This window comes from Mesoplodon bidens (assembly GCF_964165515.1).
Source record: "Mesoplodon bidens genome assembly, chromosome: 11".
Taxonomy (NCBI): domain Eukaryota; kingdom Metazoa; phylum Chordata; class Mammalia; order Artiodactyla; family Ziphiidae; genus Mesoplodon; species Mesoplodon bidens.
The window spans coordinates 79,411,034-79,430,451 of NC_138167.1; the positions used below are offsets into that span (position 1 = coordinate 79,411,034).

Consider the following 19,418-nt stretch of genomic DNA (forward strand, 5'->3'; position numbering starts at 1 on the left):
GATATATTTATATGTGTGGCTGATTCACTTTGCTGTACAGAGAAACTGACACAGCAGTGTAAAGCAACTATACTCCAATAAAAAAAATGAGAAAAGCAAGGGAAACATAGAAAAAAGAATAGATTGGATGGTCAGCATGCTGCAGATGGCAATACAATATTGGATATGAAATTAAGGGTTGCTGACAGCTAAGGAATCTCTGAAATACAGCCTTAGGGAACACTTTGGAGAAGTACTAGGTGTGCCATGGCCTCCAAATGAGGCTCATTTGGCCCTGAGTCCTTCCAGAAATCCATGTATTTTCCAGGTGAGCCTGTGTACCAAAGCCTGTGCAGGACCTTTAGCTCTTCTCCCTAAGCACCTTGGCCTCGTCTTTTAGAGATTGCGGAGTGCTTACCACTGGGCACTTACTCTCTTCCTCAAACCCAGTTATGTCCAGAGTGTCCCTAGCTGGAATGACCTGGGTGCTGCTGTAAGCCTCCACTGGTGGTCTTAGGATGTAAATTAGGTTTTCCCACTGAATAAAAAGATCTCTTGTATCTGAAGGGGGACACAGCTGAAGGTAGAAAGAGCGGCCAGTGGTAAGCTTCAGGCGGAGCTGTTGTTTTTTACTGTTATGGATGGATATCTTTACAAACTTCAAGGGAAGCAGCCTGGTTAGCTCTAAGATCTGTGTAGGCTTTTTACCTCTTTCCTGGGTGGCTGGGCCGTATCTGTTGTAGTCATCACAGATAGCAGCTGGTCGGGCCAGCAGCGTGACATCAGGTAGTGTGAGGCGGGGGCTGGTACGAACGACGCCCACAGTCACCATTCGGGCCTGGTTGTGCACATCAATCACTTCTCCTTTTCTGCTGACCTGTATAAAGTCACTCTCAAACACTGGTGCATAGTGGAATATAGGGTACTCCCCCTTGTACAGGTGTCGCTGCAGTTTCCCCATGGAGGTATTGAACATGCTCATTGCAAGGCTGCCTTCGGCTTTGTAGTATGGTAATGTATATTGGCTGTTCATCTCTATCTTGTATCAGGACAGCTCCTAGAGGCTCCTCTGCACTTTCCTTATCACACCTTGCAGGGCGTCCTGTTTCCCTGGTCTCTCTGGCAGGTGGGCTAGCAGTGGTCTTCTGCAGGCTTTGTCTCTGAGTGACTGAGGACAGGGTGGGGGAGCTGATTACTGACTGCTCAGTGCTAGAGACAGTTGCTCCTGGACCTGACTGTGCCCTGCCTAGAGCATGGAGATGTCAGGGCATGCAGAGGCCGGGGCCCCAGTAGATGTCAGGGTGCACAGATGTTGATGTGCACAGATATTGGTATTCAGTCATAATTCCACTGCACCTCTCCTCCAGAAACTGTAGCTTCCAACTAGGCCTAAACCCCTCACAAGGCCACACTGCCACAGATCAGCAGACCACCCCTCCTCCCATGGGCACATCTAAGGATCTTAATACGTACTGACAAATTGCTTTCAGAAAGGGTTAGACAAACTTTCTGTTAGGTATGAGTTAAAATATGCATACTGTCTTGTCCAGCACTTCTAACTGCAGACAGTTAGAATTAATTGTAGACAGTTTACCTTAAAGAGAATTGGACAAGGTGGTAAACAAGCTGGATGTACAGAATGTTTATCAAGGTTTATTGTAGCAAAAAAATATCATAAACAGGATTAATATCTTACAGTGAGGATTTGGTTAAATAAATTATGGAGCATTCTATGAAAAAATACTCTGAAGCCATAAGAATGATTATGTAGTTCCCTATTTATTGAAATGAAAAGATATACCTGATTTTTTTTTTAAGAAAAAGAGCAAAACAAACATTTCAAACTAGCTTTATACTTGTGGTCCAATTTATGTAAAATTGTCTGTGTGTATGTGTTTGGGTATGAAAGTATAATATGTTCAGTGAAATGTTTAAAGTACTTATTTCTGGATGGTGTAATTTTAATTTTCTTTATACTTTCTTTTTTTTATTAGGATAATTATTATTTCTATTAACAGGAAGAGTAAAGCTATTTTTATTAACAATATCTATTTTTACAGCCACCAAAAATTTTATGTTTTGACACACCCTCAAAATGCAGAGATTTTCCCTAGACATCTGTACCCTGACTACGTGGTGAAAAGAGCCTTAAACATCACATTTTGCTCTATTCTTTACTCATTATCAAATTGGCCTACTAAAAAAAGTTCTGAGAAATTTTGCCAGCTATTATAAATATTATAAATTCAGTAAGATTAAAGTATCTTTATTGGCATGACAATATACATAACACACACATACGTACACACATAAAGCCATAGATTTTGAGTCTTCAGTTTGTTCTATAAGTAAAAATGAACATTTTCTTCCCTTCATATTGAAGTATCTGGTTATTTCTGGTAATATGAATATTTTCTTTATTTATTGAGAGGCCTAGTCACATATCAATAGCAATTCTTACTGGCCTGTCCAAAGTCTTTATATTTTGATTTCCACTTCATGTCTACATTATTTATGATTAGCAAAAAGAATAAGCCTAACATAAGTTTACTAATCAAACTAACCTTTCAAATGTATCCAAGAGGTTCTGGTATTTGTTGAAAGGAATAGGTACCACTGGATACAGTATAATTTAATTTAGGTGCTTTTTTAAAAATAAAGTGAAGATATACCGATTTCCTTAAAAGCACTTTTATGCTGTGCACATATGTTACAAGATATTTATCTTAGGCTTCCACTAGACCACTGAGCTAATTGCCTTGTCTCCAGGGAAACCAGAAGCTATATTACTTGTAGGGCCTAAGGACTTTCAGGATTTTTTCCTAACCAGTCATTAGACCAACAATAGTAGAACCTCTCTTACTTGGCCTGATAACTATCAGTATCAGTGTAGTGTTCTGGCAAATATGTCTATTTTCATGAGTCTGATGAATTTTATCTGAAATTCCTCTAGGTATTTAGAAAACTATCTTAATATTTGCTTCAATACTTAAGAAGCTCAGATGGCTAAGTAAAAAATCTACCTGGAACTGAGATTAATAAATTCTTGGGAGACTAACCTAAGAAAACATTGGTGTGAGTTATGTCAGAGAATGTTTTGCCTGTGCTCTCTTCCAGGAGTTTTATGGTGTCATGTCTTATGTTTAAGTCTTTAAGCCAATTTGAGTTTATTTTTGTACATGGTATGAGGGTGTGTTCTAACTTCATTGATTTACATGCAGGTGTCCAACTTTCCAAGCACCACTTGCTGAAGAGACTATCTTTTTCACATTTCATATTCTTGCCTCCTTTGTCAGGGATTAATTGACCATAGGTGTGTGGGTTTATTTCTGGGCTCTCTATTCTGTTGCATTGATCCGTATGCCTGTTTCTGTACCAAAAGATAACATGCACCCCCATGTTCATAGCAGCACTGTTCACAATAGCCAAAACATGAAAACAACTTAAATGTCCATCAACAGATGAATGGATAAAGAAGTTGTGATTGTATACATATACACAATACTGTTCAGCCATAAAAAAGAATGAAGTAATGTCATTTGCAGCAACATGGATACAACTGGAGATTATCATACTAAGTGAAGTAAGTAAGTAAGTAAGAAAGAGACAAATACCATATGATATCACTTATATGTGTAATCTAAAATATGACACAAATGAACCTATCTACAAAACTGAAACAGACTCATAGACAAAGGGAACAGACTTGTGGTTGCCAATGGGAAGGGGGGAGGGAGAGGGATGGACTGGGAGTTTGGGGTTGGTAGATGCAAACTATTACATTTAGAATGGGTAAACAACAAGGTCCTACTGTAGAGCACAGGGAACTATATTCAATATCCTGTGATAAACCATAATGGAAAAGAATATAAAAAAAGAATGTCTATGTGTGTATAACTGAGTCACTTTACTGCACAGCAGAGATTAGCACAACATTGAAAATCAACTATAACTTCAATAAAAAAATTTTTAAATAAATTATTTTTATGTAAATGCAGCAGCTCTTAGCTTTTCATAGTTAGTCATTAGACATTCTTAAAATAAATTTATGTTCCTTCTCCTCTACATAAGAGTTTGTGTCACTGGGTAAATTATTTAACCTCCCTGGGCCTTATATTTGTCATCCTTGAAATTGAGATGATACTTTAGGTATCTTTCAACTCCAGAATAGTTATGATTTTGGATAGGGGTTTAACTTTTCCCCCATAATAAAACTACTACATACTTTGGAAATATTCCAAACAAAAATAATAAGTTAAGGAATTATTCAGATATTAACAGCTCTGGGAATTTGTGATGCAATACATAATCTTATTCTGTTGCTGAATTTCTTCTTGCCAAAACTTTTAAAAGAACCAACATTTGAAATATGGAAATGACAAAAATGTTAGTTCAGTAAGATGAGCATTCAGTGGGGGCAGTGCTTAAAACTATGTAAGTGAAAATATGGGTTAGACGTTTTAAACAGAATTCAGTTAATAATGGACATGGCTGTAGTAGGCAGATTAATTCCCTCCAAAGATGCCCATATCTAATCTTTACAACTTGTGAATATGTGACCTTACATGGCAAAGGGACTTTGCAGATATGATTAAGTTAAGGATCCTGAGGTGGGGAGATACCCTGGATTATGCAGGTGGACCCAGTGTGAGCCCAGCAGTCCTTATGGTGATCCAGTGGGTAAGACTCTGCGCTCCCAATGCAGGGAGCCAGGATTTGATCCCTGCTTGGGGAACTAGATCCCGCATGCATGCTGCAATTAAGAAGTCCACATGCTGCACTAAGAAGCCCGCATGCCGCAATTAAGAAGCCCACATGCCACAACTAAGAAGTCCTCATGCTGCAGCTAAAGATCCCACCTGCTGCAACGAAGATCCCATGTGCCACAACAAAGACCCAGTGTAGCCAAAATAAATAAGTAAATAAATAAATATTTAAAAAAGAAAAAGGATAGAGGGTCAAAGTCAGAGAAGGATATGTGATGATGGATACAGAGGTTGAAGTGATGTGGCCATGAACCAAGGAATGCAGTTGGCTGAAAAGTAGGAAATGCATTCTCCCCTAGAGGATCCAGCCCCACCAATACCTTGATTTTAGCCCTGTGAGAATCATTTTGGACTTCTGACATTCAGAACTGTAAGAGAATAAATTTCTGTTGTTTTAAGCTGCTGAGTTTGTGATAATTTGTTACAGCAGCCCTGGAAAACTAACACACATTTTGGTACCTAGAAGTGGGATGCTGCTGTAACAAATATACTAAAATGTGGAAGTGGCTTTGGAGTTGGGCAGTAGATAGGAGCTGGAATAATTTTGAGTAGCATGATAGAAAAAGCCTAGATTGCCTTGAACATAAATGTGACTATTAAAGATTCTTCCAGTAGGGCTCAGAAGGAAGTGGTATGGTGCAGAAAACCTATTTTGTCTTAGAAAATACCTAAATTGTCATAAACAGCACCATACTCAATGCTGAAAAGCAGAAAGCAGTTCCTTTAAGATCAGGAACAAGATGAGGATGAACACACTTACCACTTTTATTCAGCATAGTTTTGGAAGTGCTAGCCACAAGAATCAGAAAAGAAAAATAAATAAAAGGAATCCAAATTGAAAGGGAAGAAATAAAACTCTCACTGGGAATTCACTTGCAGTCTAGTGGTTAGGACTCTGCACTTTCACTGCCAAGGGCACAGGTTCAATCTCTGGTTGGGGAACTGGGATCCTGCAAGCTGCATGGCGTGGCCTGAAAACAAAATAAAACAAAACCCCCCCAAAACAACAACCAACTCTCACTGTTTGCAGATGACATACTATATGTAGAAATCCTAAAGTTGCCACCAAAAAACTATTAGATATAATAAATGAATTCTGTAAAGTTACATGATAAACAATTGATATACAAAAATACGTTGTTTCTATACACCAACAATGGACTATCAGAAAGAGAAATTAAGGAAGCAATCCCATTTAGAATTGCATCAATAAGAATAAAATACCTAGGAATAAATCCAACCAAGGAGGTAAAAGACCTGCTGTTCAGAAAACTTTAAGCCTCTGCTGAAAGAAATTGAAGATGACACAAAATAATGGAAAGATATACTGTGCATATGGGCTGGAAGAATTAATATTGTTAAAATAACCACACCTCCAAAGGCAATCTACAGATTCAATGCAATCCCTATGAAAATACCCATGGCATTTTTCACAGAACTAGAACAAATAATTCTAAAATTTTTATGGAAACACAAGAGATCCTGAGCAGCCAAAACAATCTTGAGAAAGAACAAAGCTGGAGGTATCATGCTCCCTCATTTCAAACTATACTACAAAGCTATAGTAATCAAAATAATATGGTACTGGTGCAAAAACAGACACATAGGTCAATGGAACGAAATAGAGATCCCAGAAATAAACCCACACTTATATGATCAATTAATCTCTGACAAATGAGGCAAGAACATACAATGGGGAAAAGACAGCCTCTTCAATAAATGGTGTTGGGAAAACTGGACAGCTACATGCAAAAGAATCAAACTGGACTACTTTCTCACACCATATACAAAAAAAACCCTTCAAAATAGATGAAAGACTTAAATATAAGACCTGAAACCATAAAACTGCTACAAGAAAACATAGGCAGTATGCTCTTTGACATCAGTCTTAGCAATATTTTTTTGGTTATGTCTCCTTAGGCAAGGGAGGTAAAAGCAAAAATAAACAAATGGGACTACATCGAACTAAAAAGCTTTTGCACAGTGAACTAAACTATCAACAAAAGAAAACAGTCTACTGAATGGGAGAAAATATTTGCAAATGGTATGTCCAATAAGGGGTTAATACACAAAATATGCAAATAACTCATTCACCTCAACATCACAACAAACAACTTGATTAAAAAGTAGAGGGTCTGAATAGACATTTTTCCAAAGAAGGCATACAGATAGTCAACAGGCACATGAAAAGATGCTGAACATCACTAGTGGTCAGGGATATGCAAATCAAAACCGCAAAGAGATATTAGCTCACACCTGTCAGGATGGCTGTTATCAAAGACAACAACAAAACCCCCCAAAAAACAAATAACCAGTGTTGGCCAGGATAAAGAGACAAGGGAACTCCCCTGCACAGATGATGGGAATGTAAACTATTGTTGCTGTTATGGAAAATAGTATGGCAGTCTCTCCAGAAATTAAAAATAGAACTAACAGACAATCCAGCAAATCCACTCCTGGGTATTTATCTGAAGAAAATGAAAGCAGTAGTTTGAAAAGATATATGCACCCTTATGTTCATTGCAGCATTATTTATAATAGCCAACTTATGGAAGCAGCCTAAGTGACTCTCAATGGATGAATGGATAAGAAGGTGTTGTATATACATACACAATGGAATATTACTCAGCCATAAAAAAATTCTTGCTGTTTGTGACACCATGGATGGACCTAGAGGATATTATGCTAAGAAAAATGTCAGGTAAAGAAAGATAAATACCATTTAATGTAAATGAATAAGAAAATATAAACAGATTCATAGATACAGAGAACAAACTGGCGGTTTCCAGAAAGGAGCGGGTGAAGGGATGAGTGAAATAGGAAGAGAGATTAAGAAGTACAGTCTTCCAGTTATAAGTCATGGGGTTGTAATGTGCATCATAGGGAATATAGTCGATAACACTAATAAATTTGTATGGTGTTAGGTGGTAACGACTTATTGTGATTGTTTTGTAATACATAAAAATATTGAATCACTATGTCATACAGCTGAAACTAATATAATATTGTAAGTCAATTATACTTCAGTAAAAATACTTTATTGCTAAAAACAATCCATCATCTGATCTGAGCCTTCAGAGAGTTATAATCTTTTTGCTGGCGGAGGATTTTGCCTCGATGTCAATGGCTGCTGACTCATTAGGGTGGTATTTGCTGCAGGTTGGGGTAGCCGTGCCAATTTCTTAACATAAGATCATAATGAAGTTTGCTGCATCAACTGACTCTTCCTTTCGTGAATGATTTCCCTGTAGCATGCAAGGATGTTTGATAGCATTTTACCCACAGTAAAACTTCTTTCAAAATCGGAGTCAATCCTCTCAAACCCTGCAGCTGCTCTATCAACTAATAAGTTTATGTAATATTTGAAATCCTGTTGTCATTTTAATAATCTTTCCAGCATCTTTATCAGGAGTAGATTCCATCTCAAGAAACTACTCTCTTTGCTCATTCATAAGAAGCATCTCCTCATCCATTAAAATTTTATCATGAGACTGCAGCAATTCAGTCACATCTTCAGGCTTCACTCCTAATTCTCGTTCTCTTGCAGTTTCTGCCACATCTGCAGTTACTTCCTCCACTGAAGTCTTAAACTCCTCAAAAGTCATTCATGAGGATTGAAATCAACTTCTTCCAAACTCTTGTTAATGTTGATATTTTGACCTCTTCCCATGAATCATAAATGTTCTTAGTGGCATCTAGAATGGTGAATCCTTTCCTGAAGGTTTTCAATTGACTGCCCAGATGCATCAGAGGAATCATAATCTATGACAGCTTAGCTTTACAAATGTATTTCTTAAATCGTAATACTTGAAAGTCAAAATGACTCCTTGATCCATGGGCTGCAGAATGAATGTTGTGTTAGCAGGCATGAAATCAACATGAATCTTGTACATCTCTTTCGGAGCTCATGGGTGATCAGGTGCTTGTCAGTGAGCAGTAATATCTTGAAAAGAATTTTTTTTTTCTGAATAGTATCAACAGTGGACTTAAAATATTCAGTAAACCATGTTGTAAGCAGATGGACTGTCATCCAGGCTTTGTTTTTCCATTTTTAGAGCACAGACAGAGTAGATTTAGCATAATTCTTTAGGGCCCTAGGATTTTGAGAATGGTAAATGAGCACTGGCTTCAAGTTGAAGTCACCAGCTGCATTAGCTCCTAACATGAGAGTCAGCCTGTCCTCTGGTGCTTTGAAGCCAGACATTGACTTCTCTCTACCTACGAAAGTCCTGGATAGCATCTTCTTCCAATATAAAGCTGTTGCTCTAAATTGAAAATCTGTTGTTTAGTATAGCTGCCTTTATTAATTATCTTAGCTAGATCTTCTGAATAACTTGATGCAGCTTCTGCATCAACACTTGTTTCTTCACCTTACACTTTTCTTTAATTTTTTTTTTTTTTTTTTTTTTTGCGGCATGTGGGCCTCCCACTGCCGCGGCCCCTCCCGCCGCGGAGCACAGGCTCCGGACGCGCAGGCCCAGCGGCCATGGCTCACGGGCCCAGCCGCTCCGCGGCACGTGGGATCCTCCCGGACCAGGGCATGAACCCGTGTCCCCTGCATCGGCAGGCGGACTCCCAACCACTGCGCCACCAGGGAAGCCCCACCTTCCACTTTTATATTTTGGAGACAGCTTCTTTCCCTAAACCTCGTGGACCAATTTCTGCTAGCCTCAAACTTTTCTTCTGCAGTTTACTCATCTCTCTCGGCCTTCATAGCATTGAAGAGAGTTAGGGACTTGCTCTGGATTAGGCTTTGGCTTAAGGAAATGTTGTGGCTGGTTTAATCTTCTATCCAGACCACTGGAACTCTGTTAATCAGCAATAAGGCTATTTCACTTTCTCATTTGTGTGTTCACTGCAGTAGCACTTTAAATTTTCTTCAAGGGCATTTCCTTGGCATTCACAACTTGGCTGATTGTTTGGCGCAAGAGCCCTAGCTTTTGGACTGTCTCAGCGTTCAGGATGTCTTCCTCACTAAACCTAATTGTTTCTAGGCTTTGATTTAAAGTGAGATAACATGCGACTCTTCCTTTCACTTGAACACTTATAGGCCACTGTAGGGTTATTAATTGGCATAATTTCAATATTGTTGTGTCATGGAAAAAGGAGGCCTGAGGAGAGGAATAGAAAGGCTGGTTGGTGGAGCAGTTGGAACATACACGTTTATCGATTGTTTTCCTTTTTACTTGGGCACTGTTCATGGAGCCCCCAAACAATTACAATAGTAACATCAAAGATCACTGATCACAGATCACCACAATATAACAATAATGAAAAAGTTTGAAATATTGTGAATTATCAAAATGTGATATGGAGACATGAAGTGAGCAAATACTTTGGAACAAAGGCAGTTATAGACTTGTTCATTTCAGGGTTGCCAGAAACTTTCAATTTGTACAAAATCTGTGAAGCACAGTTATGTGCATCGCAATAAAATGAGGTATGTCTGTAAATGTATAATAATGTAAACGTATAATGTGTATAAGTGTATATGCATATATATATATGGTGTGTATTTTTAATTCTATAATTTATCCTGGGTTCCTTCCCGCTCCCAAATTAATGATCAGTTGTACCAGCACCATTCATTGAATAGTCCAGCCTTTCTCAATTAATTTTTTTTTTTTTTTTTTGGCTGCGTTGGGTCTTCGTTGTGGTGCTCAGGCTTCTCACTGTGGTGGCTTCTCTTGTTGTGGAGCACGGGCTCTAGGCACACGGGCTTCAGTAGTTGTGGCACATGGACTCAGTAGTTGTGGCTTGCGGGCAGTAGAGTGCAGGCTCAGTAGCTGTGGCATATGGGCTTAGTTGCTCCACAGCATGTGGGATCTTCCCGGACCAGGGCTCGAACCCGTGTCCCTTGCATTGGCAGGTGGATTCTTAACCACTGCGCCACCAGAGAAGTCCCTCTCTGTTGATTTAAAATGTTACATTTGCATACATTTCCCTGTTGAAGTTAAAAAAAATTGTGGTTAAATACACATTTAATATAGTAACCATTTTAAAGTATACCACCACTCTACTTTCTATCTTTTGATTTTGACTACTCTACCTCATGTAAGTGGGATCATATCAGTATTTGTCTTTTTGTGACTGGCTGTTTTACTTAGCATAATGTCCTCAAGGTTTATCCACATTGTAGCATGTTTTAGAATTTCCTTCCTTTTTAAAGCTGAGTAATATTCCATTGTATCTATGTACCACATTTTGTCATCCATTCATCCATTGATGGATTCTTGGGTGGTTTCCACCTTTTGGGTCTTGTGAATAATGCTTCTGTGAATATGGATGTGCAAATACCTCTTTGAGATCCTACTTTCAGTTCTTTGGATAAATACCCAGTCGTGAAATTTCTGGATCATATGGAAATTCTAGTTTTAATTTTTCGAGGAACCACCATACTGTTTTCTATAGTTTGCCACATCATTCATTTCCACCAGCAGTGCACAAGTGTTCCAATTTCTCCACATCCTCATCAACACTTGTTATTTTCTGTTTTTTTTTTTTTTTGATGGTAACTACTCTAATGGGCTTCAGGTGACATTTCATTGTAATGTTAATTTGCATTTCTCTAACAATTAAGTGATGTTGAGCATATTTTCATATGCTTGTTGGTCATTTGTATATCTTCTTTGGAGAATGTCTATTCAAGTCCTGTATCCACTGAAAAAATTTGATTATTTTATTCTATTTTTTTTGCTTTTTTTTTAACATCTTTATTGGACTATGATTCCTTTACAATGGTGTGTTAGTTTCTGCTGTATAACAGAGTGAATCAGCTATACGTATTCATATATCCCCATATCTCCTCCCTCTTGCATCTCCCTCCCACCCTCCCTATCCCACCGCTCTAGGTGGTCACAAAGCACCAAGCTGATCTCCCTGTGCTGTGCGGCTGCTTCCCACTAGCTATCTGTTTTATATTTGGTAGTGTATATAGGTCCATGCCACTCTCTCACTTCATCCCAGCTTACCCTTCCCCCTCCCGGCGTGCTCTAGTCCATTCTCTACATCTGCATCTTTATTCCTCTCCTGCCCCTAGGATCTTCAGAACCTTTTCTTTTTTGTTATTTTTAGATTCCATATATATGTGTTAGCTTATGGTATTTGTTTTTCTGTTTCTTACTTACTTCACTCTGTATGACGAACTCTAGGTTCATCCACCTCATTACAAATAGCTCAATTTCATTTCTTTTTATGGCATTCCCATTTGTTTATTTTTGTTTTTATTTCCATTTCTCTAGGAGGTGGGTCAAAAAGGATCTAGCTGTGATTTATGTCATAGAGTGTTCTGCCTATGTTTTCCTGTAAGAGTTTTATAGTTTCTGGCCTTACATATAGGTCTTAATCCGTTTTGAGTTTATTTTTGTGTATGGTGTTACGGAGTGTTCTAATTTCATTCTTTATATGTAGCTGTCCAGTTTTACCAGCACCACTTATTGAAGAAACTGTCTTTTCTCCATTGTATATTCTTGCATCCTTTGTCATAGATTAGGTGACCATATGTGCATGAGTTTATCTCTGAGCTTTCTGTCCTGTTCCATTGATCTATATTTCTGTTTTTGTGAGAGTATCATACTTTTTTTTGTTCTCTGGTTTTTTTTCCTAATTGAAGCTTCTTTTATTTTTTATTATTACACATTCCACTAAAAATATAAATAGTTCCCTGTGCTATATACTAAATCCTTGTTGCTTATCAATTTTTTTACATCTTTATTGGAGTATAATTGCTTTACAATGGTGCATTAGTTTCTGCTTTATAACAAAGTGAATCAGTTATACCTATACATATGTTCCCATATCTCTTCCCTCTTGCATCTCCCTCCCTCCAACCCTCCCTATCCCACCCCTCTAGGTGGTCACAAAGCACCGAGCTGATCTCCCTGTGCTATGTGGCTTCTTCCCACTAGCTATCTATTTTACGTTTGGTAGTGTATATATATCCATGCCACTCTCTCACTTTGTCACAGCTTACCCTTCCCCCTCCCCATTTCCTCAAGTCCATTCTGTAGTAGGTCTGTGTCTTTACTCCTGTCTTACCCCTAGGTTCTTCATGACATTTTTTTTCTTATATTCCATATATATGTGTTAGCATACGGTATTTGTCTTTCTCTTTCTGACTTACTTCACTGTATGACAGACTCTAGGTCCATCCACCTCATTACAAATAGCTCAATTTCATTTCTTTTTATGGCTGAGTAATATTCCATTGTATATATGTGCCACATCTTCTTTATCCATTCATCCGATGATGGACACTTAGGTTGTTTCCATCTCCTGGCTATTGTAAATAGAGCTGCAATGAACATTTTGGTACATGACTCTCTTTGAATTATGGTTTTCTCAGGGTATATGCCCAGTAGTGGGATTGCTGGGTCATATGGTAATTACATTTGTAGTTTTTTAAGGAACCTCCATACTGTTCTCCGTAGTGGCTGTACCAATTCACATTCCCACCAGCAGTGCAAGAGTGTTCCCTTTTCTCCACACCCTCTCCAGCATTTATTGTTTCTAGATTTTTTGATGATGACCATTCTGACTGGTGTGAGATGATATCTCATTGTAGTTTTGATTTGCATTTCTCTAATGATTAATGATGTTGAGCATTCTTTCATGTGTTTGTTGGCAGTCTATATATCTTCTTTGGAGAAATGTCTATTTAGGTCTTCTGCCCATGTTTGGATTGGATTGTTTGTTTTTTTGTTATTGCGCTGCATGAGCTGCTTGTAAATTTTAGAGATTAATCCTTTGTCAATTGCTTCATTTGCAAATATTTTCTCCTGTTCTGAGGGTTGTCTTTTGGTCTTGTTTATGGTTTCCTTTGCTGTGCAAAAGCTTTGAAGTTTCATTAGGTCCCATTTGTTTATTTTTGTTTTTATTTCCATTTCTCTAGGAGGTGGGTCAAAAAGGATCTTGCTGTGATTTATGTCATAGAATGTTCTGCCTATGTTTTCCTCTAAGAGTTTGATAGTTTCTGGCCTTACATTTAGGTCTTTAATCCATTTTGAGATTATTTTTATGTATGATGTTAGGGAGTGATCTAATCTCATACTTTTACGTGTAGCTGTCCAGTTTTCCCAGCACCACTTATTGAAGAGGCCGTCTTTTCTCCACTGTACATTCCTGCCTCCTTTATCAAAGATAAGGTGACCATATGTGCGTGGGTTTATCTCTGGGCTTTCTATCCTGTTCCATTGATCTATATTTCTGTTTTTGTGCCAGTACCATACTGTTTTGATTACTGTAGCTTTGTAGTATACTCTGAAATCAGGGAACATGATTCCTCTAGCTCCGTTTTTCGTTCTCAAGATTGCTTTGGCTATTCGGAGTCTTTTGTGTTTCCATACAAATTGTGAAATTTTTTGTTCTAGTTCTGTGAAAAATGCCAGTGGTAGTTTGATAGGGATTGCATTGAATCTGTAGATTGCTTTGGGTAGTCATTTTCACAGTGTTTATTCTTCCAATCCAAGAACATGGTATATATCTCCATCTACTTGTATCATCTTTAATTTCTTTCATCAGTGTCTTATAATTTTCTGCATACAGTTCTTTTGTCTCCTTAGGTAGGTTTATTCCTAGATATTTTATTCTTTTTGTTGCAGTGGTAAATGGGAGTGTTTTCTTGATTTCACTTTCAGGTTTTTCATCATTAGTGTATAGGAATGCCAGAGATTTCCGTGCATTAATTTTGTGTCCTGCTACTTTACCAAATTCATTGATTAGCTCTAGTAGTTTTCTGGTAGCATGTTTAGGATTCTCTGTGTATAGTAGCATGTCATCTGCAATTAGTGACAGCTTTACTTCTTCTTTTCCGATTTGGATTCCTTTTATTTCCCTTTCTTCTCTGATTGCTGTGGCTAAAACTTCCAAAACTATGTTGAATAAGAGTGGTGAGAGTGGGCAAGCTTCTCTTGTTCCTGATCTTAGTGGGAATGGTTTCAGTTTTTCACCACTGAGGATGATGTTGGCTGTGGGTTTTCATATATGGCCTTTATTATGTTGAGGAAAGTTCCCTCTATGCCTAATTTCTGGAGGGTTTTCATCATAAATGGGTGTTGAATTTTGTCAAAAGCTTTTTCTGCATCTATTGAAATGACCATATGCTTTTTCTCCTTCAATTTGTTAATATGGTGTATCACATTGATTTGCGTATATTGAAGAATCCTTGCATTCCTGGAATAAACCCCACTTGATCATGGTGTATGATCCTTTTAATGTGCTGTTGGATTCTGTTTGCTAGTATTTTGTTGAGGATTTTTGCATCTGTGTTCATCTATGATATTGGCCTGTAGTACTCTTTGTTTGTGACATCCTTGTCTGGTTTTGGTATCAGGGTGATGGTGGCCTTGTAGAATAAGTTTGGGAGTGTCGCTCCCTCTGCTGTATTTTGGAAGAGTTTGAGAAGGATAGGTGTTAGTCCTTCTCTAAATGTTTAATAGAATTCACCTATGAAGCCATGTGGTCCTGGCCTTTTGTTTGCTGGAAGATTTTTAATAAAAGTTTCAATTTCAGTGCTTTTGATTCGTCTGTTCATTTTTGCTATTTCTTTCTGATTCAGTCTTGGCAGGTTGTGCATTTCTAAGAATTTGTCCGTTTCTTCCAGGTCATCTATTTTATTGGCATAGAGTTGCTTGTAGTAATCTCTCATGATCTTTTGCATTTCTGCTGTGTCAGTTGTTACTTCTCCTTTTTCATTTCTAATTCTATTGATTTGAGTCTTCTCCCTTTTTTTCTTGATGGGTCTGACTAATGATATATCAATTTTGTTTATCTTCTCAAAGAACCAGCTTTTAGTTTTACTGATCTTTGCTATTGTTTCCTTCATTTCTTTTTCATTTATTTCTGATCTGATCTTTATGATTTCTTTCCTTTTGCTAACTTTGAGGGTTTTTGATTTCCTCTTTGATTTCTTCAGTGATCACTTCCTTATTAAGTAGTGTATTGTTTAGCCTCCATGTGTTTGTATTTTTTACAGATCTTTTCCTGTAATTGATATTTAGTCTCATAGCGTTGTGGTCGGAAAAGATACTTGATACAATTTCAATTTTCTTAAATTTATCAAGGCTTGATTTGTGACCCAAGGTATGATCTATCCTGGAGAATGTTTCATGAGCACTTGAGAAGAAAATGTATTCTGTTGTTTTTAGATGGAATGTCCTATAAATATCAATTAAATCCATCTTGTTTAAAGTTGGTTCATTGAGTTGTGTAGGCTTCTTGGTGGAGGGGACTGGTGCCTGTGTTCTGGTGAATGAGGCTGGATCTTGTCTTTCTGGTGGGCAGGTCCACGTCTGGTGGTGTGTTTTGGGGTGTCTGTGGACTTATTATGATTTTAGGCAGCCTCTCTGCTAATGGGTGGGTTGTGTTCCTGTCTTGCTAGTTGTTTGGCATAGGGTTTCCAGCACTGTAGCTTGCTGGTCATTGAGTGAAGCTGGGCGCTGGTGTTGAGATGGAGATCTCTGGGAGATTTTCGCCATTTGATATTACGTGGAGCTGGGAGGTCTCTTGTGGACCAGTGTTCTGAAGTTGGCTGTCCCACCTCAGAGGCACAGCACTGACTCCTGGCTGCAGCACCAAGAGCCTTTCATCCACACAGCTCAGAATAAAGGGGAGAAAAAGTAGAAAGAAAGAAAGAAAGAGGATAACAGAATATGAAATAAAGTAAGGTAAAATAAAATAAAGTTATTAAAATAAAAAAATAATTATTAAGAAAAAAAATTTTTAAGTAAAAAAAAAAAAAACAGACGGTTAGAATCCTAGGGCAAATGGTGAAAGCAAAGCTATACAGGCAAAATCTCACACAGAAGCATACACATACACACTTACAAAAAGAGGAAAAGGGGAAAAAATAATAAATCTTGCTCTCAAAGTCCACCCCCTCGATTTGGGATGATTCATTGTCTATTCAGGTATTCCACAGATGCAAGTTACATCAAGTTGATTGTGGAGCTGTAATCTGCTGCTCCTGAGGCTGCTGGGAGAGTTTTCCCTTTCTCTTCTTTGTTCGCACAGCTCCTGGGGTTCATCTTTGGATTTGGACACGCCTCTGCGTGTAGGTCGCCGGAGGGCGTCTGTTCTTCGCTCAGACAGGACAGGGTTAAAGCAGCCGCTAATTCGGGGGCTCTGACTCACTCAGGCCGGGGGAAGGGAGGGGCACGGAGTGTGGGGCGAGCCTGCGGTGGCAGAGGCCGGCGTGACGTTGCACCAGCCTGAGGCGCGCCGTGCCTTCTCCTGGGGAAGTTGTCCCTGGATCCCGGGACCCTGGCAGTGGCGGGCTGCACAGGCTCCCCAGAAGGGAGGTGTGGAGAGTGACCTGTGCTTGCACACAGGCTTCTTGGTGGCGGCAGCAGCCGTAGTGTCTCATACCTGTCTCGGGGGTCCGCGCTGTTAGCCACGGTTCGCGCCCATCTCTGGAGCTCCTTTAAGCATCGCTCTTAATCCCCTCTCGTTGTGCATCAGGAAACAAAGAGGGAAGAAAAGTCTCTTGCCTCTTCTGCAGGTCCAGACTTTTTCCCGGACTCTCTCCCGCCTAGCCGTGGTGCACTAACCCCTGCAGGCTGTGTTCACGCTGCCAGTCCTCTCCCTGTGCTGCAACCAAAGCCCAAGCCTCAGCTCCCAGACAAGCAGACAAGTCTCTCGGGCTGGTGAGTTCTGGTCGGCACCGATCCTCTGTGCAGAAATCTCTCCGCTTTGCCCTCTGCACCCCTGTTGCCGCGGTCTCCTCCACGGCTCCGAAGCTTCTCCCCTCCGCCACCTGCAGTCTCCACCCGCGAAGGGGCTTCTAGTGTGTGGAAACCTTTCCTCCTTCACGGCTCCCTCCCACTGGTGCAGGTCCCATCCCTATTCTTTTGTCTGTGTTTTTTCTTTTTTCTTTTGCCCTACCCAGGTACATGGGGAGTTTCTTGCCTTTTGGGAGGTTTGAGGTCTTCTGCCAGTGTTCAGTAGGTGTTCTGTAGGAGTTGTTCCATGTGTTGATGTATTTCTGATGTATCTGTTACTGTTGGAGGGTCTCCTGCTGCTACTGTTGGGGGGCAGCAGTGGCTCACCACGGGGACAAGGACACTGGCAGCAGAAGTTCTGGGAAGTACTCCTTGCTGAGCCCTCCAGGAGTCTGCCATTAGCCCTACCAAAGCATTGTAGGCTCTTGCTTATCTATTAACATACTGTTTTGAAGACTGTAGCTTTGTAGTGTAGTCTCAAGTGTGGAAGCCTAATTCCTCCAGCTCCATTTTTCTTTCTCACGATTGCTTTGGCTATTCGTGGTCTTTTGTGTTTCCATGCAAATTGTAAAATTTTTTGCTTTAATTCTGAGAAAAAATTCCTTTGGTAATTTGGTAGGAATTGTATTGAATCTGTAGATTGCTTTGGGTAGTATAGTCATTTTGACCATATTGATTCTTCCAATCAAAGAACAATGTATTACCTCACACTGGTCAGAATGGCCATCATCAAAAAATCTACGAACCATAAGTGCTAGAGAGGGTGTGGGGAAAAGGGAACCCTCCTACACTGTTGGTAGAAATGTAAATTGGTACAGCCACTAAGGAGAACAGTATGGAGATTGCTTTAAAAACTAAAAATAGAGCTACAATATGATCCTGTAATCCTACTCCTGGATATACATTGGGAGAAAACCATAATTCGAAATGATACATGTACCCTAGTGTTCATTGCAGCACTATTTACAATAGCCAGGACATGGAAGTAACCTAAATGTCCTTCAACAGATGAATGGATAAAGAAGATGTGGTACATGTATACAATGGAATATCACTCAGCCATAAAAAAGAATGAAATATTGCCATTTGCAGCAATATGGATGGACCTAGAGATTGTCTTACTGAGTGAAGTCTGTCAGACAGAGAAGGACAAATACCATATGATATCACTTACATGTGGAGTCTAAAAAAATGGTACAAATAAACTTATTTACAAAACAGAAATAGAGTTACAGATGTAGAAAACAAACTTATGGTTACCAGGGTGGAAAGCTGGGGCAGGGGCAGGGATAAATTGGGAGATTGGGATTGACATATACACTACTATATATAAAATAGATAATTAATAAGAACCTACTGTATAGCACAGGTAACTCTTCTCAATACTCTGTAATGACTTATATGGGAAAAGAATAGAAAAAAGAGTGGATATATATATAACTGATTCACTTTGCTGTACAGCAGAAACTAACACAACATTGTATATCAACTATACTTTAATAAAAATTTTTTTAAAGTTTATGTCTAGGCGTGGGGTTTTAAAAATGTGTCATGGTGCACATAAATCATCCCTTTTGATATCAAGATTTTGTCCTTCTTCAGTTTGGGGAAATACTTTTCTATTGTTTTCTTTGATTTATTTCTTCCTTCACTTTTATGCTTCTCTTTTTACCTGAGTATTTACTAATTTGGTGTTGAAGTATGTGCATTCATCATTTTTGTCTTTCATTTTTCCTCTCTCTGGTTTTTCATTCTCCACTTTATTTTCCCATTCTTTATTGATTTTTATATTTTAGCATCATATTACTTCCTAAGAGTTTTTTTTTCTTATCTTGAGTGTTTTTTTCTGAAAACATCCTGTTCTTTACTTTTTTAAAAATAAATTTATTTATTTATTAATTTATTACTGCCTTGGATCTTCATTGCTGTGTGCTGGCTTTCTCTAGTTGTGGTGAGC

General features: G+C 38.8%; 2 protein-coding genes across 9 annotated transcripts in view; one reads left to right on the plus strand and one right to left on the minus strand.

The window, feature by feature from the left end:
* Window positions 1–19,418, plus strand: part of ANKS1B (ankyrin repeat and sterile alpha motif domain containing 1B) — a gene marked incomplete at both ends in the record, with an annotated part of 1,149,683 nt that overhangs the window by 320,967 nt on the left and 809,298 nt on the right. The gene's annotated exons all lie outside the window — the stretch shown is intronic.
* GARIN6 (golgi associated RAB2 interactor family member 6) lies at window positions 341–988 on the minus strand (the record flags this gene model as incomplete). Its single annotated transcript, XM_081249103.1, has 1 exon — window positions 341–988. Exon 1 carries the CDS (start codon window positions 959–961, stop codon window positions 341–343), a length of 621 nt encoding a protein of 206 aa, XP_081105229.1. The 5' UTR covers window positions 962–988.